A 20,281-nucleotide genomic window follows, 5' to 3' on the forward strand; every position below is an offset into this window, starting at 1 on the left:
AATCTTTCTTCGTACGTATCTTACGTCCTCAACTCGTTGAAATGCATTCATTGCAAGCGTTACACGTGCGTGCTGTCCGTCTCTGGCTTCCCGACGTCTGTCCGTCAGCGATGAAGTCCGTCAAGCCATCCATCTCCCCAATGAAGAAGTTTGAAAACAAAAGCAACGCCATGCCATCCACCGATCCGTCCACTCCGCCTCTTCAGTCCCTTGAGGCCGTCCTCGCCTGCAACATGAAAACTCCCAGCCAGAAAGAAATCACCAAACCAGCAAAAAGCCTGCCAATCCACAACCATCGTCGTCATATGTACAGAACTCCACCACAACACCACCCTCAAGAACCTCAAGCGTTCAACCTAGCCTTAACCTGCGAGTCCCTAAACTGCTCCCACCCCTCCGGATCCTGCTGCTGCAGCGCGCGCAAATCCTCCAAGTTCGCCCCGACCTTCTCCAGCACCGCTTTCCAGCCGATCTCCTCGACCAGCGGGCCCAGCTCGTCGCCGGGCGTAGACTCGAGGCGCTCCTTGAGGTCGTCGAGGCGGCGCTGGCCGGCCGTCGCGGGGCTGGCGGGCGCGTCGGAGGGCGAGAGGTCGACGACCTCGCGGCGCAGGTGCTGGCCGAGCCGGTGCAGGCGGCCTTCCTCGAGCGTGAGGGCGCGGCTGGCGAGGCTGGCGTCGCTGTTGTGGCGCGACATGGCGGGGGGTTTGAGGGCTTCGTCGGGGTCGGCGTCGTCGGTTTGCGGGAGGGGTTCGGCCTCCGGGGCGCGGGAGGAAGGGTCCGAGGCGGCGACGGGCGCGGCGGACGGCAGGCGGGTGTCCGGGTATTCTTCCTCGAAGCGCGAGATCATGCTCTGCAGCGTCTGGTCGAGGAAGAGCAGGCGGCGGTAGGCCATTTCGTCGCCGGCGGTGGCCTCCTTGATCAGCGCGGGCTGCAGGCGGGTGCGGATCTTGCGCGCGCTCTGGAGCAGGTCCTTGCTCATCTGCTTGGCTTTGGCGTGGCCTTGCTCGCTGAGGCCGGCGGCGGAGCCCTGGCGTTCGCCCCGGGCGCCGGAGATGGGCGTCGAGGGCCGGCTGATCTTGCCGATGTCATTGGCTTTTTCGCCGAGGACGTATTGCAGGGCTTTGACGACGCCAGTGCCGCCGACGATGTAGTCGTCGTCAGGCGCGGGCTCGTCTTCGTCGGCGTTCTGTGCGCTGCCGTCTACGTGGCCGACGAGGTGCATGAGGACGTCGGGGACTACGATGCCCTTGACGTTGTCCTCGCCGCCGTGTGGCGCAGTGAGGGTGGCAGCGGCATTTGCTGTCGCATCTGCGTCGCCTGTCGCCTCGGCAAGAGCGAATTGCTCCATGTTGCGCAACGAATACGCGACGACCTGCTTCGCTAGAGCCTTGACAATCTCATTGCTTTCCGGGCTCGGCACCTGGACGAGGTCAGCTAACAATCCAGCACAAACCAGGCACAGAAGACCACATACCTCGATATCAATGCAGATCAACGTCTTGCTGACCCGCGCGGCCGTCATGAGACTAGCATACAGCGCGCACGCCTCCTCCTGCGCCGTCTCATCCTTCGCGTTCGCCAAAGCCTTCAACTGCGGATTATCGACGATACTCAAATGCGCCAGCCTCGGGCCTTCAGGCAGCACCTCGGCCAGCGCAATCGCCTGCTTCGTCGTCATGCCCACGTCGCTCAGATGTATGCGCTTGAGCTCGCGCATCTGCGGGATGTATCGGCGGAGCAGGGAGATGGTGCCGTTGTCCTCGCCGCAGAGGTCGCGGTTGTGCGAGAGGTCGATGAAGCGGAAATTGGGCAGCTTGACGAGGGCCGGGAAGAGGGCCTTGACGCTCGCGGAGTCCAGGTTGCAGTCCGCGAGGCTGAGGCCCCAGCAGGGGGAGTTGGGCTTGTCGTTGAACGTGTCGGCGAAGACGCCCAGTTTCCCGCGCAAGTCGTTGCCGCCGAGGTCCAGGCCGTGACAGACGCCGGAGCGCACGTAGTGTATGACATACTCAAGGCTTTCGTCGTTGAGGTGGTTGCCGGCGAGACCGAGGCGAGAGATTCCGCACATCATCGCGCCGTCGATGATTTTTCGTACGTGCTCTGGGGCAAGCCCGCATTCTGATACGCTGAGCTCTTCCAAGTGTGAACCACCTAGTCGTTCGCTAAGGCACTTGTATAGCGTTTCCGCCGCGTTAATCTCTGGTGTGTTAGCGGGAGGTGCTTTCTCAGGAGTCTTTTTGGCCGTCAATTGTGTGCTGGGCGGCATTGTGTCAGGAAACTGATTCATCGACAAGTCCACCGCCTTGATCGACCTGCACATGTAAAGGAACAAGCTGATGTGCTTCCAGCCCACGCGGGTGACGCGCGGGTTGTTTTTGAAAGAGATCTTCTCCACAATGCCCGACCTCTCCTGACGCGGCGGTATGGGAGCAGCGCGCTCGCGGTGTTTGGGGCCGGTGTTTCTGCGTCTTGTCGGCTCTGGCCTCTTTGCGGCGAGGAGACCGGCTAGGATCACTCGCACGCCTTCGTCGTTCAGGTCTGCGTCTTCCAAGATCAAGCGCTTGACTGGGACGACGGCCAGCCAGTCTCCGAGAGTGACCACATCCGCAAGCTGCAATCGCGATCCGGTCAAGTCCAGACATCCTACGACTCCAGGTTCGTTGACGACGGCACATTTTGGCGACATGAGCTGCTCCGTTATCCGTTTCAGAATAGGCGTCTCTCGTAACTGGCAACACCTCCTGTAAATCCGCACGGGATCTGTCGTCGGCCTATCCTGCTTGGAAGGCACCGCCGTCAGAGAATTAGGCGGCAACCCAGCCCCGTTCGGCAACGAACCCGCCAGCGAACCCTTCTCACTATCATCGTCGTCATCCAGCGCAGTCATCTCAACAGGTATCGACCCGTTTTCCTGCGCCCTCCGCAGCTTCTTCTCCTTGCGCTCCTTCCTCTCCACCTCCGACCGCTTCTTCTTCTCCTTCTTCCGCGTCATCCCCGCCGGGCCCTCCTCCAGACTCCCCACCGTCGGGCTCCCCGCCGCATCCTCCACGGACGCCGCCGCCGCCGCCTCGCCGTTCGCCTTCCCCTCCTGCCCCGGCACCGGCACAGCCCTCGACTTCGTCTCCAGCGCCGGCTCGCCCTGCTCGTCCTTCTCCTCCGTGATCGCATCCGGGTGCTTCAGCGCCTCGCCCTCCGCGCGCTCCTTCATCTTGACATCCTTCTTCTTGCGCTTGCGCTGCGCGTCGTCCTCCGGCGCCGCGCCCCCGGCATCGTCCGTGTACTTCGGCCCGCCGGCGATTTCCACATCAACGCAGAACGACACGCGCCGCAGCTTGCTCTGGTCCAGCTCCGGCACGAGGCAGCGCTCGCGGTTCGGGTCGACGTTGAGGACCTTGCGCGGGCACACGCCGCCGTTGCCCGCGGCTTTCGGGGCGCCGCCGGAGCCCGCGCTGGCGGAGGAGAGCTTGCGCGTGATGGAGGAGAAGAAGGAGCCTGTTTCTTTGGGCTTGGAGGGGATGTAGGGTTCCACGGACTCGGATTCCTCGGTGGGTTTCTGCGCGCCGGCGGAGGCGGGGTTGTTGGGTGCTGGGGGGGAGCGGGGAGGGGGTGTCTGGGAGGTTGTGGGGATTGCGTTTGGTTTTTGGGGGGTTTGCTGGGAGGAGGAGAAGCGCGAGCTGATGTTGTTTATCCATGAAGGTCTTCTTGATTGGCGGGGCTCTTCGCTGGTGGCTTTGTCGGTGCTTGAGCGGCTGAGCAGGTTGGGCCGCTTGCTCGCTTGCGCCTTGCTCTGGGAGGTTGAGGATGGAGGTGTGGGTGTAATCGGAACGGCGGGCTCGGTGTTTTGTTTGGGCTGCGACAGCGACGGCGGCGTCACTGGTGCAGGCGCTGGGTTCTTGGTGGTGTCGCTGGAGGGTTGGACATTGTGGGTCTGCGCTGGAAGGTCGCCGTTCGCGGCGGCCGGGGGCTTGTTCTCTTTCGAGGTCGAGGATGTGGAAGAGGCGTGCTTGCGCTGCTGGTTCTCTGTATCCGGGTCAGCACGCTGCATGCGATCCGACCGCGCGGCGCATGCGCGGTGGTGGTGGTGGAGGTCATGCGACAGGCGGCGGGCTGGCTTACCCTTGTTCGGCGTGTGAAGCCAGGAAACGTCGACGCCGTGGACCTGATCCATGGTCGGCGTGAGGGTTGGATGCCCGGCAGCAGTAGAGGAGGCGGTGTTCGGTATCAGCAGCAATTGCTCATGTCGGCGGCCGGTCGGTCAGCGGCTGGGAAATTCGGACCTTTCCAGGGCGGTCCAGAAGGATGAGGTCAGCGGTTTGGGTTTGCCGGCCACAGGCGGTCCGGCAGTCAGTCAGCTGCCTCGCGGTCGGTCGAAGGAAGCGCCCCCAGATTCCGGCACCAGACCAGCGCTGGAGTGAGGCTGAGCTTGCGATGTGAATGTCTCACACTAGGAGAATACTGTATGCTTGAGTACAGGCCAAGAATAGTGTATCGACGCTTATCCTTCTCTGCAACCATTGAACGCGAAAACCGCATTTTCTCTTCCGCACAAAACGCAGGCGGGCAACAATAATAATGCACGCAGCCCGCCCGCCCCGGTGACACCATCGCCGCGCATACCAACCCAGCACAGGCCCCTGCCCTCGACGATCTTCCCCCGTGTGCACGAATAATGCAACGCGCACAACTCCGCGCACGCACCCACGGAATCCCACACCTCAGTCGATCCTCCGACCATCGGCGTCCACAGTGGCCTTGCACTCCACAGGAGGGAGAGATGCATTGGTCTTTTTCGAACGCTTCCCGTGTGTCTGTGGGACTGTTTTACGCGGCGGGCCAGACACTTGTAAATCGCACGCACGTCATCCGTGATACCCGCAGCCTGAAAGAAAAGAAAAGTGCGATGGTGCGACTCGCCGTCCGCCGGGCTCGCGTCTTCGTCGTGAGGATAACGCCGAAGTCCGCTGCGTTGTCCGATACCTCACCAAAACAAGGTGGAAAAAAAAATCAAAAAATTAAGAGATCTCGCCGAAACCGTTGCAGAGCGGCTCTGATGTTCGGCAAAGGATGTCGCCTGGTCGATAACAATAATGTCTATCAATCATGGCTGCGCCTGTCTCGTCGCGGTGGTGATGTATCTCACAAGGTCCGAGTCATCCGTAGTGCTCTCTTCTCCACAGAGCGGCCTCTGTAGAACCTACCTACTTCCACCTTGTCCAACATCGACTCGCGATCAGCAATCCCAGTTGTACCTCACATGACGACCTCACTCCAAAGCGCGACACACTGCTCATGAAGCGACCAATCCCTCGGCCCTACCTCTCACCAAAACACGCATAAACATAAACAAAAGCACCCCCAACTCGACAAGAAATCGAACGTCACTAAGCAGAGCAGAGAAGGAAAAAAGAAAAAAAGCTCTTGGTATCTATCCCACGGCAGTAACTGAAATGAAAAGTCAAGTTCTAAGGTACAGGCAAACACAGCACAACACGAGAAAACAGAGAAAGGAGAAAGGCGGGGCCCCCCGGCTCCGGTCTTATACGCCTCTCTCTTCTTCTCGATAGCATGGAAAACCCAAAGAGAAAGTAAAAAAAAAGAGAGGGAAAACAAAAGAACAGCCAGCCTCCCGTCAACCACCGCCTTCCCTTCCCTTCCCCTCCCACCTCGTGATTCAGACGGGAGTGAAAGAACAGAAAGACGCACGAGCAACAAGAGCCAGTTGAAACCCTCAGCCTCAGTTTTCGGAGTCAAAAAAAGAAGTTATAAACAAAAGTAAAAAAGGTGAGCAAGGTAAGGTAAGGTAAGTATTCTTATTCTTATTCTTTCTTTCTTCCTGTCCTTTCTTCTTTCTGCTCAAACAAAGGCAAAATCAAAAAGAGTCCGGCTCGTTCTGTTTCGTCGAGCAGCAGAAGCTGAGGACATTCCCGTCTCGCTGTTCTCTCCTCCTGCGAATCCTCCCGCAGCAGCAGCAGCATCTGTTCCAGCAAAGGCCTCTTCTTCTTCTTATCGCTTTCTTTTCCTTTCCGTACCTCCTGATTCGACGAGCCAAAATGTAAGAGAGAGAAAAAAAAAAGGGAAAATATTACAAGGTGCCTCTCCCGGTCGAGGCCTGGAAGGACAGGTGTGGGTAGTTGTTGGTGGGAGTGTGTGGTATTGGTGGGCGGTGGAAAGGAGAGGAAGGAGGTGTGGAGCTGGGCTTGCGGCGCGAAAGCGGATGGTATAACGTGCGGTAGCCGCAGCGACAGCGCTTATATCAGGCCGCACATGCGCAGGTTCTCTTGAATGATGATGTCGTTGACGGCGGCCATGACGAAGCGGATTTGCATTGTGTCGGTGGCGCAGGTGAAGTGCGTGTAGATTTGCTTTGTGGGGTGCTGGTTGAGGCTGGGAGAGTGAGACGTTAGCAGGATGTTCCGAAGAGCTTTGATGCGTTTGTCAGTAAGACTTACGAGACGAATCTGTTCAGGATGTAGTCGCAAGCCGCGCCGTAGTCCTGGCCACCCTCGTAGTCGGGGAAGTAGTTCTTCATCGGTGATACGGGAAGCTTCTCCTTGAAGCGATCGATCTTGTTGAGGAAGAGGATGATGCTGGTCTTGGTGAACCATCTGCTGTTGCAAATCGAGTCGAACAGAGTGAGAGCCTCCTGCATGCGGTTGACCGTCTCGTCCTCGAACAGTAACTGGTCGTACTCCGAGATGGCGACAAGGAAGAGGATGGTGGTCACGTTCTCGAAGCAGTGGATCCACTTCTTACGCTCCGAACGCTGACCACCCACGTCGAACATGCGGTAGGTCAGGTCGCCGATGATGAATGTTGTCTCCGTAATACCAGTGGTCTTGACACGCGAGCGCAGAACGTCGGCGTCTGAAGGAACGTATGTAGGCGATGCGATGGTGTCGATAGAGTCGAAGTAGTACTTGGCGCTGTCGTTGAGCTGATATTCGCGACTCCTCTGGAACGCCGCCTGAACACCAGCATCGGCCCAGAGGGTCTTGATGGCCTGGCCAACCTCCGGAGGGAGCACATCGCCTTCGATCTGGGCAGGCTGCATGAAGATGGTCTGAACGTGGTACTCGGCTCTCTGGTCGTCAAGGGGCAGCTCTAAGCTCTCCATAGCCTCAAGGATGACGCGCATTGACTGCACTGTGTTGGAGAAGATGATCTGACCGAGAAATGTTAGTACTTGTCGCGCATGCATGCTGCGATCAGCCTCCGAAATCGTACCTCTCTGAAGCTTTCGCGCTCGTCCCGCGAGTAGCCACCCTCGTGAATGAGCTTCATCTGTTTGAGGATCGTCGACTTTCCAGATTCACCAGCACCGAGCAGCAGCATCTTGATCTCGTTTCGCAGGTTCATTTTGTCGCGCTTCAGCTGGTTCTCAATCTCCTCGTTGCGCTGCTTGCCCTCCTGGGCTTCTGAACTCTGACCGCAACCCATGACTGCGGTTGTGTGGCGCGTCCGGAGGCGCGGTGATAGAGGAGCGGGTAGAGGGTAGGCGCGAAAGCACGCAGTCTTCGAGGCGTCGAGCGAGTTCGGTCACTGCGAATGGTTGGTCAGTCAGGGAGTCGCATTGGAGCATGGCGAGACTGCGAAGGCTGAGTCGCGAAGCAGCGCTGTCATGGTGACCGGTGCCGAAATAGCAGCATCCAATGCATGCCGCAGAGTTCATGCGCGGCGGCCGAGCATTTGCGCAATCCGCGGTGAATAGGAGACGGACAGCGCGGCGGCGTGATGCGTTCAGGTGCAGGGTGATTGCATGGAAGGACGGCGGCAGGCGTAAGCAGGAGACTCACCTCGAGCGCGATGTACCCAATTGTCTTGGTGTGTTGAGGGAAGTGAAAGTAGGGCGAAGCAGCTGCGGATGCGGATCGCGGCCGGTGCGAATGGCGCGGGTTCAGGAGCTCGTTGGCGAGGCTCACGTGCGGGCGAGGGAGGGTGCTGAGACCGGACGGAGGAGGTGTAGCTGGGGCGCGAGGGCCGTTCGAGCAGCGGGCGCAGAGGGAGGAGGTGGTGGACGGGCGGGCGAGGCGTGTGTGTGTGAGGTTCGGTGAGAGCACGGAGGCGAGGCGTGATGATTGGTAAAGCGGCAGCTGTCTGGGCTGGGCAGCGGCGGGCGTGAGGGAGGCAGGCTGGCCGGCTGGCTGGCTGGCAGGGCCGGGGCGGGACGAGGGAGTCTCCTCACACGCACTACGCACTAGGCTGCTCGGGGTGTCAGGCTCGTCAGGCAGACCGCAGCGCTGCGCAGAATCAACACTAGAGCGGCGGGCGGCGGAGAGGAGGGCGACGGCGCGCGCGCGAGGGTTGCGGCGAGGGTGAGACGATCGTCGCAGAAGGCAGGCCGGGGCTATTCCTGCACTATTCCTGCACTCGCCCTCGCAGCCTGCATGAGATGATGCGCGCTCGGGCCCGGCGCGCGGTCTGTCTGTCGACGGCGCGACGCCCGGATCTCGAGAGCCTCCCTGGGCCTGAGCCCTCGCCGCTCCAAATAATGCCCCCCCAGCCAATAATGCGCGGACGCTCGCTGCTTGGCTGCCGGACTTCAGCCTGTGTCTGCCGAGGCACCTGAAGACTGAAGACTGCTGGAGATGTTTGTGGCCCTGTCTCGGTGCTGCTGGATCTGGCAGTCGGGACTGCGGTCTGCACGCAACGGCGCCCTGTCTCTGGCCCTGGGCGGGCAAAGTGATGGGTCTGCCGCGTTGAAACCGACGTGGGCGGTGGCGGCAGGGCATAGTGTATACACTTCATACACACATACGCAAGGCCGGCAGAGGCTGACGCTGCCGTGCCACCAAGCCTGCAGCAGCCAAAGACAGCAACGGCCCCGGCAGTGGTGGTTTGGCAGCACAACCGCGGCGGGTGCTCGCCTGAGCAAGGCATCGCGCGTACACCGCGGGCGGTCAGCCTGGCGTGCCTGGGTGAAGCGGCAGGCCTTCGAAGGACTAGAACACACGGAGAAGGCAGCCCCATGTCTCCTATTCCACTCGTCGGCGTGCCTTTTCATCCGCGGCGGGCGTGCGGGCGTGCAACGACTCGTAAAATCGCCTCCCAGGCCGCGCTACCGACAAGCGAAGTGTCTCAGCTGCAGGGCCTTACTCGCTGCATGGCCCTGAAACTGCTCCCCCTTGTCTGCTGAGGGAGCAGGTCGGGAATAATATCATTCTTGTCCCAGCTTCTATTTTCAACATGCTCACCGCTCCAAATAGTCGTGCAGACATGCAAGTACCCGTGAGCATCTCTTTGAGTCCTCAGTCCACTTCCTGAGTGGTGCGCAGCAGACTCCGCGATGCTCTAGGGTACCTGATAAACTCAGCCGAGAGCTCGGTACCTTAACTCAACTCAGATCCTGCCTTCCCGCACGACGGGGATCTCCGTGCGCCACCATCACAAACCGGTGGCCCAAGAAGCACCACCAGTCCCAGGCAAATAACGCGTCGTCACTATAGATGTAAGGCGTCATCCGCCCACACCCATCCTAGTCCGCGCACGCGATCGCCTGCCCTCAAACACCGGCAGAAAGTGAGAAGACAGCTTCTCCCGCGGTTCAGAGATCCTCAGACTTTCGGCACCGACCGCGACAATAAATCCTTCAGGAACCCACCCGCCCGCCCTCATCATCTCTCGCCCTCCTCTCCACTTGCCTGTTTCCGGCCATTCCACTCTCTCTAGCAGCCCCCTCGGTCCCCTCCACTCCAACACAAAAAGCTCGCTTGACTTTCGTCCGTCCGACGCAAAGTCCGCAACCCCGCCGAGCCGCCGTTTCAACCCCCTCGGTCGACCCCGAGAAATTGCGAGCTCGACTGAGAAAGCCAACCAGCCCAAATCAGGCTCCGTCTCCGCGCGCTGTCAATTCCGCTCTCTTCACTTCCCACCTATGTAGTAGCTCAAACACACATCTGCACTTCCCGTCGCATATCGATTCCATCCAGACGAGCAGCTCTCAGGCGCGTTTCGACTCTCCCCGTCCCTTCTGCGACACCTGTCGCGCGGGAAGGCCGAGCACGGACGCCGCGTTCGGTGGCGCACGTACAGTACAGTAGTTGTTCGTATGATCGACGACGCGTCGAGGCTTGTTCGTCCTGTCTGCCGCCCGCAGCGGCAGACCGCTCTTCGCGAGCGAGCGAGCGGGCTGAGCTGATGCTGGTTTGCGGGTCGCTTGCTCGCGAGCGCGTTCGCGCTTCCGTTCACGATTCGGGTTCGGTAACGGGATGTTTTGGGGGTGTGACTCGGCTCGACAACGTGCGTCGAACAGAACAGAACATCACCGTAGACAAAGCAGTAAGTGTACGTAGCCCTGCCGAAAATCAGCATCCCGCCTCCAGTCCCTCCGTCTCCAACCCTCCTTGCCACCACCACCAGCAGCCTACTTGTACACCCGCCCCATCTGCCCACAACACAACCCTCGCACAGCATCCCCATCCCGCCGCCGCCGCCGCGCGAACAAACGAACGAACGCAAGGGTCCTCCTCTGTCACGCCCGCGCCATGCCCGATCCGCTCCGTATAGCGAGCGGCCGACGCCTGCGGTGCGACTGTCGACCGGCACCGCAACCTGTTGCGTCAGGAATGTCTGGCGTTGGTGCTGAGATCGCTTTGCAGGAAGTGGGAGCTGGCGGACTGGAGGGCTTTGAGTAGGCGGTTGCTGCTGTGGTGGTAAGTAAAGTCGGTTTGCTGAGGTCGAGGGCGGGGGGTGGTTTGCTATGTGTGTTATGCCTGCGTGACCCCTGGCCGGCGTGGCTGGTGGCTTGGACGGTTTGGATGCAGGGTGCCGGGCGAGGCTGGGGGTTGTGGGACGCTGGTGTTGAGGTGAGGGCGTTGTTCGCTCATGCGGGTGCGCGTGAGTTGAACGTCGGTGCCTAAGCAGAACCAAGCAAGAGAGCATAGAAGGACTCATACAATGGAGGGGAGTGTGGGGTTGAGCTTTTGGTCGGGTGGTGGTCGTTTGCTCTGAAATTTGAATACGTCTTTGTGACGGATTGTTTTCTCAGATAGTCTTCCACGGACGTGCTGATGGTGCATCTTCTTAAGCACCCGGTGAGGGTGGCGCATCTATCATCATGAGGAGCATGTCTTGTGTGTGGTTCAGCATCCAAGCGAGAGCGTGGAAGAAACGTTCGACGCCCACCTTGTTCCGTCACTTAGAGATTGGTTCCTCGTGTTTGTGCAGGTGGAGGCGAAAGCGATCCTAATGTCTCATGTGCTCAGGATAGTCCGATCTAGATATTGTCATGAACATTTTACTATTCCGTATGATGCTTATTGATCACAATACAATGATGCCATCTGCAGGGATCTGTATTGACCGGCTTCAATACTCTGTCAGGTAACAGCGTTGGAGCGGAAGCGTTTGCCAAGACTCGCGCTTTTAACCTCACTTCACTTCACTTCAACACCTCTAGCAAGAAAACCTAAATAGCACGAGCTGAAGATACAATAGAAATGGCGATTTACTGATAACGTCAGGTGTTTTATGCGTTGGCTTGGATGGAGCCGCACGTGGATAATATGACAAAATGAGCACATGAAGGTTGCTCGTCTTGCGCGTGAAGCGCATATGAAGCGCGATTGAGCTTGTATAAAAAGGCCCCTTCTTTCCGCTCCAAATTCTTCCGCCTCGTACCGGCTCACTCTCTCCATCGCTCACTACAGTCAATTGAAACCAAACCCAACCTGTCACAAGCCGCCAACATGGCAGGCTATTACCCAGAACTCGCCCTCCTCTCACTTCACCGAGCGCCGACTCCACTTCCCGACCGCATTCGCAGTCCAGCCTTGCGATCCGCCTCTACCACTTCTTCATCTCCCACTGCTACCTCTCATCAACAAACCTGGCCAGGATTCCGATCAAGCCTCCGCTCCTATCCGCGAAGAGCGCATTCTTGCGTCGAGTCCTACAGACCGCCACAACACATGACCTCGTCGACTGCGCCGGAGAGCCCTAGCGACACTATGCAGTCTTTCTCGCCAATCTCGCCCAACATGTCGTCGACAATGAAAATGTCTTCCACGCCGCCTGCCATCCCTCCACGAGCATCGAGTCTCAAGCAAAGACACAGCATCCGCCTCTTCACGCCGACAGACCCCACCGCGCCGAAACCGAAGCGCAAGAAACTGGTGCGCAAGCACAGCTCCCAGCCAGCATTCGAGATTCTCAACCCGAAGCCAGCACCAACGCCCAATTCATCAGAAGCGCAAAGAAACGCGCCCAAAACCGACGAGCAGAACGCATCACCAACCACTAAATCCACAACCACAATCACCAATCCAGCCCAACCCACCAAACCAATCCCCCCACCCCTCATCCTCGCCCGCCCGAGCCCACCGCCCCTCCTCCCCGAACTCGACTTCGGCAGCCCCACCACCTCACCAACCTCCACTCTCTTCGACCCCTCAACCCACCAACCAACCCCCACCGCCCAAATAACAATCTCCATCCTCCCACGGCCCCCAGCCCCCACCTCCGCTCCACCAACAACACCAGGCCCTACAACAACCCCAACCTACCGCTGCGACATCCACGCCAGCCACGGCGCCAGCCACACCGCAATCGAGCACGCCTGCCAATCGCTCGTCCTCGCCGCCGGCGGCAGCCTCCTCGACTCGTACTTCTACCCGGGCGGGTTCCTGTACTCGCTGCCGGCGGGAGCGGCGGAGCCGATCGGCAGCGGGGAAGTGGAGGGCGCGGGAGCGCGGATCGAGGTGCGCAGCTGGGTGCCGTTTGCGGTGGCGCGGTTCGATGGGTTGCGGATGCATCCGCCGGGCGGGAGGTTGGGCGGGGAGGTGGTTAGGGTGGGGGAGGGGTGGGGTCGGTTTGGGGATGAGGGGTCGAGGGAGGAGAAGGTTGAGAGGGTCGAAGGAAAATCGGAGAAAGAAGGAGCAGAAGGGGACGATGCGGCTACGACGCCGCGGGAGGGCGTGAGGAGGAGTGTTCTGGGGTTTGATGGGGCGGCTTTGACTTCGATGAGGAGCTTGCGGAGACTGAAGTGCCGCTCGAGCCGGGATATGGACCTGGGTGCTGGAGAGGTCAAGGTGTCGTCTCCGACTACGGTTGTTCAGAGTCCTCGGGAGAAAGGAGATCACCGGTTCACGGTCATGTCATATGCGTCCGATAGCGGCGACAGCGACGAGAGCGGTAATGAGGAATGGGAGAGTGTGAGGAGTGAATTGGACAATTGAAAATGGACATTTGGATGTTTGATGGCATGCAGAGTGCTCGGAGGTGTATGCTTGTCTAAAGGCCGCTGGATGGCGGGATAGGCATAGATCATTCCCAACTGATACTGTGGAATTGGTTAGCACGGAATCATAGAACAATGGAATTTCAGAACCTTACCCCAGCATGATACCTGCTCCAGCTGCCATGGCTAGGAACTGAACAAGCATGCCCTTGAGCTCTTTGAGCTTGTTCGGACCAGTCTCCAGCATCTCCGGTATCACGCCAACAGTACCAACGTAGAGGAAGGTGCCGGCCGTGAACGGAAGTAGAAGGTCGCCCCACTGCAAGCTGGTTCCCAGAAGGCCTTGGTTACCCAGACCCTTGGCCAGCTCGACAGAAGCGCTGTTACCTCCAAACTCCTGCACAGCGACGCCAATGGCAGTACCGAGAACAGCGCCCATAGCAGTCACAAACTGGAGACCCATGGCGAGCTTCTTGCTCATGCCACCCTGGATCAGCAAAGCAAAGTCACCAACCTCGTGCGGAATCTCGTGGCAGAAGACGGCCAGGGTGGTGGTAGCGCCGATGGTGGGGGAGGCGTAGAACGAAGAGCTCAAGGCCAGACCATCGGTGATGTTGTGGGTGAAGTCGGCAATGATGTTGAGGTAAGCCGAAAGCTTAATCTCTTTCTTCGGTGGCTCGCTGCTAGATGGAGACGTGGCTGATGCCTTAGCATCGTTGCCCTTACGGTTGCGGAGACCAGAGTCCTTATCCTCGAGAGCAGACGCTTTGGCTTTCGCGTCGCCGAGATGTCCATTGCTCGGCTCAGCAGAGTGGCCGTGGTCGTGAGTGTGGCCCTCTCCACCAGTCGCGATCCTCAAGCCCTTGTCCATTGCGACGAAAGTCACGAATCCAACCATGATCGCAACGCCCAACAACAGGTTCTTGTTCGGCTCGACAAGTCTCACCCTGACCTCGCCCTCCGGAACCTCCCCAAGGAAGATCTCAGGCAGCAGATGGAACAGGGTGTCTCCAAGCAATCCACCAACAGCAAAGGCAACCATCGTATTCAAGCTACTGGGATCGACGTTCGTTGGCACGAGGGCGAGCAGGAAGTTCGGCGGGCCAGAGATGTAGGCGGTAGCAACGAATGAGTTGATAGCAGGCGAAGTGAAGGGGAACAGCATTTTGAACGCTTGCTGGAGCATGGAAGAGTGCTCTTCACCCTCCGATGCATGATGGGCGGTCAATTGCTCGACAACAGGGCATGACTGCACGTTCTGTTTAGCAGATCTCTTGTAGTCAGTGGTATCAATTGATATACCTGCAACTGCTCCTCAATCTCCTGCGTACTGAGCGAACCAACGTCAATTTTGACGGCAGACTTTTCAGTCTCCTGAGCATAAACAGAGCAGATCAAGATAGCCACGAGGGCCAGTAAGGCCAGCCTCAGCCCTTTCATTCCCATCATTGCGCAGTTGTATGTCGCAGACAACACGTCGCGTGTCTGACGTGCCAACAGCGCCCGAATTGATGGAGCCCCTCCCCCGAACGATCCCCGTAGTCGGGCGTCGGGCAGCGCAAACGCCGACCCGCCCGACCCTGGACGTCAAACTTCCAGAAAAGTTCACCCGAGGAAAGAAAGAAGGCGCTCGCTCGCTCCCATTCCAACAAACCACACAACCACAACCACAACCATGGGCCGCGAAATCCAAAAGAAAAAGAACCGCTCCGGCATCCCCAAAAAGCGCCAGAAGCCCAAGTCCAAGAAGCGCATCCTCAACAACCCCGTCATCGCCGCCAACTGGGACAGCTCGCAGACCCTCACGCAGAACTACCGCCGCCTGGGCCTCGCGTCGAAACTCAACAAGCACACCGGCGGCGTCGAGCGCCATGCCGACGACGTTGAGCAGCTGCAGTCCAACAGACACAGGGATGATCCGCTGAGCATCGCCGCGCACCGCCAGGCGGAGCAGCAGGTCGGCCTGGGCGAGGCGAGGATCGAGAGGGACCCGGAGACCGGCGCGATTCTGAGGGTCATCGAGGGCCCTGCTGCGAAGCCGAACCCGCTGAACGACCCGCTGAACGACCTGGACTCGAGCGACGACGAGCAGCGCGGCTGGGCGCGCAAGGGCGGCCAGCACGGGAATATCGAGGAGGGCGAGTTTGAGGGGTTCGGCGATGACGACGGCAAGACGGACGTCGTGCGGGAACTGGAGGCTCGCGCGAGCATGCCGGCGAAGAAGTACAAGCGCAAACAGACCGAGAACGAAGTTGCGTTCATCGAAAAGCTTGTGCGGAAATACGGCGAGGATACTGGCAAGATGGCGCGGGACATGAAGATCAACTACATGCAGAGGAGCGAAGGTGACCTCAAGAAGAGGATTAAGAAGTGGCGGGAGGCTGGAGGAAGGGTCGAGGGCGAGTGAGGCGTCTTAAGAGCCTTGCTTTTTCGCAAAACTGTACCACTACACGGAGGCCGCAGAGGCTCTTCCGCTTGATGCCAGGCTTGAAATTTCAAACGGAGGCAAGGTCTCGTGTTTCCGACGCGGACAGGCCGAATGCCCAGTATCGAGACCATTTACGGCATATCTCTTGCCAAGGATGAAGTCTTGTCCGTACTTAGAGGCCGAAATATAGAACGGCCATGTAAGACGGGCCTTCGAGGATTTCTTTAGCCAGACCGGACAGAGATTTGGCAGACATAATCGGTATTCATCATATAGACGCCTCCAACGGCGAAGCCAAAATACCTCGCATCAATCCCAAGAGACCTAGCGCCGGCGCTCTCCTTTCCGTCTCAGAAAGAACCCCCAAAGAACAAAAAGACACTGTAGCAACGCCAAGTTTCCGCACCTAGCCTCACCTGCCTGTAATCCCATCCGTCCTCCCATCGGCACCCTCCGTAACCTCCCCATCATCCCCACCACTCAAATAGCTCGCCTTCTCCGCCTCCTCATACTCCCCAATCAACTCCATGACCACCTCTCGCGCGCTATCGAATTCGCCGAGGCCGTCGCGGAAGGGCTCCTCGCGCTTGTACTGCTCGAGGAAAGCATTGCGCTTGCGCAAGCGGTCGTACTGGCCCACGATGCGCTTGAAGAGAGTATTGATACCCGTGTGGTTGGCGAGCATGAGGCCGGAGACGCGGGGAGGCGGGCGCGAGCTGTATGGTGGCTGGAGGAAGGGCGATGTGCGCGTGAGGGCTACTTGGATGCTGGCGGGGCCCCAGGGGATGAAGGTGGCGAGTTGGCGCTCGCGGATGCGGAGGAGGGATTTGTGGACCTGTGACAGATGTGTTAGGGGTAAGACCTTTGTGTAGGAAGAGGCTCAGAACTTACGTCTGTGGGATCAGCCTCGCCCATGATGATGTTCAAGATGGAGATGTAGCAGCTGTTCTTGCTCGGGCTTGCGGAAACCATGCGGTTCTTGGGCTGGAGTAGGCGGCGCATGACGTCCAGGACTGTAGTCTTGCGGACCATTCTTGCAGATTCGACGTTATCGCCTGTGAAAGGCGTGTAGCTCGTCTGGAGGAAATGACATCTGGGCGTCGGAATCAGACTGGCGACGATACCGACCAGATCGTTATGCATGTAGCCTGGGTATCGCAGAGTAGTTGTGCTAGCGCACATGACCGTGCTGACGAGCTGATTCGTCTGCTGGAAGGAAGGCTCCTGGACGTGGAGGGTGTCCGCTGCAATGCGAGAGAGAGCGCCATTGTCGAGAACCACTACTGAGTCGGCGTTTTGCGTCAAACGCTTGAGAGCGAGGAGAGAGTTGTAAGGCTGAACCACGACATCGCCGGAGTTCTGAGTATCAGGGAAGACAGAGTACGTCTGGATCAGTTTCTTCGGGAACCGATCATTCAGCCTCTCCAGCAAGAAAGATCCGAGACCAGATCCAGTGCCGCCCGCAATGGAGTGGAGCAGCATGAAACCCTGCAATTTAGGTCAGCACACCTGTTCCAGCCTTCCAGAATGGCTCTAGATACACACCTCTAAGCTGTCGCTTCCATCCGCTTCCCTATCAATCATATCCAGCACCTCATCCTGCACAGTATCTCCCATAGCATAACCCGCCGCCCAATTGTTTCCCGCGCCCGCTCCTTCCTTGTGCACGTAGAAGTTCTCCGGATTGTATATATTGCCATAGGGCCCGTTTGTGATACCGTTTATGACTCGCGGTTCGAGATCGAGCATGATCGCGCGCGGCACATAGCGCGTGTCGTCGGACTGGTAGAAGAAGACATCTTTGCGATCGCCGCCAGCGTGCGGGCCTTCGGCGGCGTAGGGGTGTAAGTTGCCGTTCTGATCGATACCGTGCTCGAGGCAGAGCTGTTGCCAGAATTGCGAGCCGACTGGAGCGTAGTTCAGTGAGTTGGGACTTCTTGTCTAGGATGCGGTGAGGCTGGGTGGTGGGGAGGATGTACCGCTGTTACCGCATTGGCCGGCTTGGAGGGTGATTATTTCGCTGTGAGATTATTAGTAGACTGTTCGCACGCTTGACACCTATATGAAAAGCCTTACCGAGGCATGTTGCCCTCCTGTGCCGCTCATGCGTCGTCTGGGTCGAGAAAGCTTCGTGGGAAGACGCGCTGGAAGTGGGCTTGACGCGCGAAGCGTGGGGTTGCGCCGTGACATCAACAATGGCAGACAGACGGTAGTTTGCATGCGACGGGCGCGTAGAAATCCAATGCGTCCTCGACCGAAATTATAAACAGAAGTATGATACGATGAAATGGCGACTTGAATATTTGAAGACAATTCTCTTAGTGACGTGTCACACAAACGCAGTTTGTCGAAGAATGCAGTGGATTGTAATATGTGATGGTTTAGCATGCAAAGATAGTACGTTCATCTGATGCTATATCTTGAGACGGCCCTCGCCGCGTCTACGAGAAACTTGAACCGTTCTATGCCCTTTATGCAATTTCAGAATACCTTATGCCGTGAGTCTCATGATCACCTATCCCCAACCTTTGCCTTCCCTGACCCAGTTTTCGCGCCGGGCTCCAATCTCCTCCCATAGAACACCAACAAGATCCTGACCCAAACATAAGCCTTCAAAGCAGTCCAAAGGACCTTAGGCGACACCGGTAACCAGGGTTCGGGTTCCAGATGTTCATCGAAACTCTCTGCCAGGTCCATATACTTCTCCACCTCGTCCGTCACAACTCCGTCTAGACCTCTACGAATGCACCACTTCATGTTATCTTCGCCGTTTATCGTCCAGGAGAGCATCTTCCGTCTATACTTTTCTTGTGCGTCACGAAGGAACTTTCTACCGCCAGGCATGAGCAGCGCGTAGAACATCATGTTGAAGCCGACGTTTTCCACTTTGAAAAATTGCCGGGCGTAAGTCGTGCTGAATGCAATGTGCATGATCGGGAACCCAGGGAGATATTGTTGTGCCAAAGGCAGATACTTCGCAGCCCATACCCCAAGCACAACGCGCTGATTCCAGGGCGCAGACGGTTGCGAGGGAGTGGAAGCAACGGTCGACGCAATGAGCCGCATGATCTGATCCGCGTCATTGTCAAGCTTGATGTCCAGGAACACCCAAATGTGCTCGTTTCCGGGGCTCGCCAGAAACTCCAACAAATCCGTGAGTCGAGGCATAGGCTCGTGCGGTTCTTGCGTCGTCCGCAGATCCTTGATCTCGTCCCAAGTCTTGTCCAGAATCTTCTCGTCCCGGCCGAAACATCTCTTCAGACTGGCGTCATGGCTCAAGACCACCACTTCGTCCTTGGTGATGTGCAGGTCTGTCTCCACAGCGTGTGCGCCGGCGTCGACTGCGGCGCGAAATGCTTTCATCGTGTTCTCTGGGTGTTTGGCTTTGTACCCGCGGTGAGCGATGCATTGCGGTCGTCTGCGTTTTGAGGCGGAAAAGTGTGGTTGTATGAAAGTGAGTGGTGAGCAGGTAGGTGTGTCTGGAATGTGTGCTGGTGCAGCTATTTGACTGGCTCCAGGCCGGAGGAGCGTGGCAGGAACAGCATCTCGCGAAGGCAGGCGTGAGAGAAGTGGTTCATCTTCCTGGGGCTGCGGTGTCATGTCTGACCTATGGCGGAGAAACTTGGGTGCTTGCTGGAAATAGGGACTCGGGCGGACAGATCTGAGAGCCGCAAAGGTACTTGTCGTGATGCTGCGTCGATATCTCGACGTGTAGGTCAACGGGAGGAGCAGACGACGAGGTAGGGCGGCAGAAGGGTGAGTGAAATGAGAGGATGTCATGCTATACTACCTTTCGAGGCGGCATCATGCTGCCTGACCGTTTGTCGCGGTAGTCAAATCTCCGTTATATCCGGAGGAGCGCATCAACAGCCGCGCGCCACGAGGGTGTAGTGAAGTAGTGGGTGCCATGTAAGGGCGAGGATGATGTGAGGTCCACATGATCACCGGTGCATGCCGCTACCGGATCCCTGAAGCCCCGTGAGTGGTGGTGCTCCACGCGTGCTAGCCATCTTCGCGCGTCCTACCCGAACGTAGGGCAAATTAATGGATGCGAACGGGCGTGGGCTCCTGATCTAGGCGACAGTGGCGTAGTGATTTGAGTTCTCTTTGATTGCGGGGTGCGAAATGGCGCACGCCAGCAAGCAACTGACGTGTCTTCAGAAGCAGGCGAAAGCTGGCCTGACACCAGGGCTCGACAGGCCGGTGGGTTATTAGGTTAGCTAGGCGCGCATACGCTTCTTTTCAAGCCTCTTCCTCCTGCTGGGCATCGACCCATGTCCTAGTCAGAGGCGCGGAAGGGCCATCTTCCGAGTCTGTGGAGAGCTAGCACGCCACTCACGTTCGTGGCGTGTTTCCGTCCACTCACCGCTCCGGTAGCCTCCCGGATAAAATCAAAAACCAATACTCAAGAAGGATTTCGCTGGATTGTTTGACTGCCGTACAGTAATTCAAGGTAGTCATCAACGCTCTGCTTTCAAAAAAGTGTTCTGCCTGGGCATCTAAGCCCGTAGGATTCCTCCGGCTATGACGGTCTGGCACGACGCATCGTAATCGTCGCGCAGGTTTTCCAGGTTTCATGGGCCCCTTGGCCTACCTTGAAATGTAGCTGTATTCAGAATCGTAGTGAATACTTCACAATCATCCTCTAGGTGTTCCGAAAGCGATAGCAGGGGTGTCAATCC

At 58.2% G+C, this 20,281-nt stretch overlaps 6 protein-coding genes across 6 annotated transcripts; 1 reads left to right on the forward strand and 5 right to left on the reverse strand.

Annotated features, from left to right (window-relative positions):
• Positions 1 to 343: 343 nt before the first annotated feature.
• Positions 344 to 4,273, reverse strand: WHR41_06026 (uncharacterized protein; the record flags this gene model as incomplete). Its single annotated transcript, XM_069374631.1, has 3 exons — positions 4,114 to 4,273; positions 1,475 to 4,017; positions 344 to 1,420 (listed from the first exon to the last, which is right to left on the reverse strand). Exons 1-3 carry the CDS (start codon positions 4,163 to 4,165, stop codon positions 344 to 346), a joined length of 3,672 nt encoding a protein of 1,223 aa, XP_069228775.1. The 5' UTR covers positions 4,166 to 4,273.
• A 1,515-nt stretch (positions 4,274 to 5,788) lies between these two features.
• Positions 5,789 to 8,097, reverse strand: CGA1 (Guanine nucleotide-binding protein subunit alpha). Its single transcript, XM_069374632.1, has 4 exons — positions 7,791 to 8,097; positions 7,222 to 7,536; positions 6,447 to 7,159; positions 5,789 to 6,381 (listed from the first exon to the last, which is right to left on the reverse strand). The coding sequence occupies exons 2-4, from the start codon at positions 7,432 to 7,434 to the stop codon at positions 6,246 to 6,248; spliced, it is 1,062 nt and encodes a 353-aa protein (XP_069228776.1). The 5' UTR covers positions 7,435 to 7,536; positions 7,791 to 8,097; the 3' UTR covers positions 5,789 to 6,245.
• Positions 8,098 to 12,991: 4,894 nt separating this feature from the next.
• WHR41_06028 (uncharacterized protein) lies at positions 12,992 to 14,636 on the reverse strand. Its single transcript, XM_069374633.1, has 3 exons — positions 14,474 to 14,636; positions 13,327 to 14,420; positions 12,992 to 13,273 (listed from the first exon to the last, which is right to left on the reverse strand). Exons 1-3 carry the CDS (start codon positions 14,618 to 14,620, stop codon positions 13,258 to 13,260), a joined length of 1,257 nt encoding a protein of 418 aa, XP_069228772.1. The 5' UTR covers positions 14,621 to 14,636; the 3' UTR covers positions 12,992 to 13,257.
• A 210-nt stretch (positions 14,637 to 14,846) lies between these two features.
• On the forward strand, positions 14,847 to 15,578 carry WHR41_06029 (uncharacterized protein; the record flags this gene model as incomplete). The annotated part of the gene is made up of 1 exon (XM_069374634.1): positions 14,847 to 15,578. One exon carries the CDS (start codon positions 14,847 to 14,849, stop codon positions 15,576 to 15,578), a length of 732 nt encoding a protein of 243 aa, XP_069228773.1.
• A 265-nt stretch (positions 15,579 to 15,843) lies between these two features.
• mipA (Tubulin gamma chain) lies at positions 15,844 to 17,851 on the reverse strand. Its single transcript, XM_069374635.1, has 5 exons — positions 17,676 to 17,851; positions 17,579 to 17,619; positions 17,145 to 17,506; positions 16,491 to 17,087; positions 15,844 to 16,434 (listed from the first exon to the last, which is right to left on the reverse strand). Exons 1-5 carry the CDS (start codon positions 17,681 to 17,683, stop codon positions 16,012 to 16,014), a joined length of 1,431 nt encoding a protein of 476 aa, XP_069228757.1. The 5' UTR covers positions 17,684 to 17,851; the 3' UTR covers positions 15,844 to 16,011.
• Positions 17,852 to 18,110: 259 nt separating this feature from the next.
• WHR41_06031 (uncharacterized protein) lies at positions 18,111 to 18,962 on the reverse strand (the record flags this gene model as incomplete). The annotated part of the gene is made up of 1 exon (XM_069374636.1): positions 18,111 to 18,962. The coding sequence occupies one exon, from the start codon at positions 18,960 to 18,962 to the stop codon at positions 18,111 to 18,113; it is 852 nt and encodes a 283-aa protein (XP_069228756.1).
• Between the last annotated feature and the right edge of the window lie 1,319 nt (positions 18,963 to 20,281).

Source organism: Cladosporium halotolerans, assembly GCF_011745625.1.
Source record: "Cladosporium halotolerans strain TM138-S3 chromosome Unknown Sca18, whole genome shotgun sequence".
Taxonomy (NCBI): Eukaryota; Fungi; Ascomycota; class Dothideomycetes; order Cladosporiales; family Cladosporiaceae; genus Cladosporium; species Cladosporium halotolerans.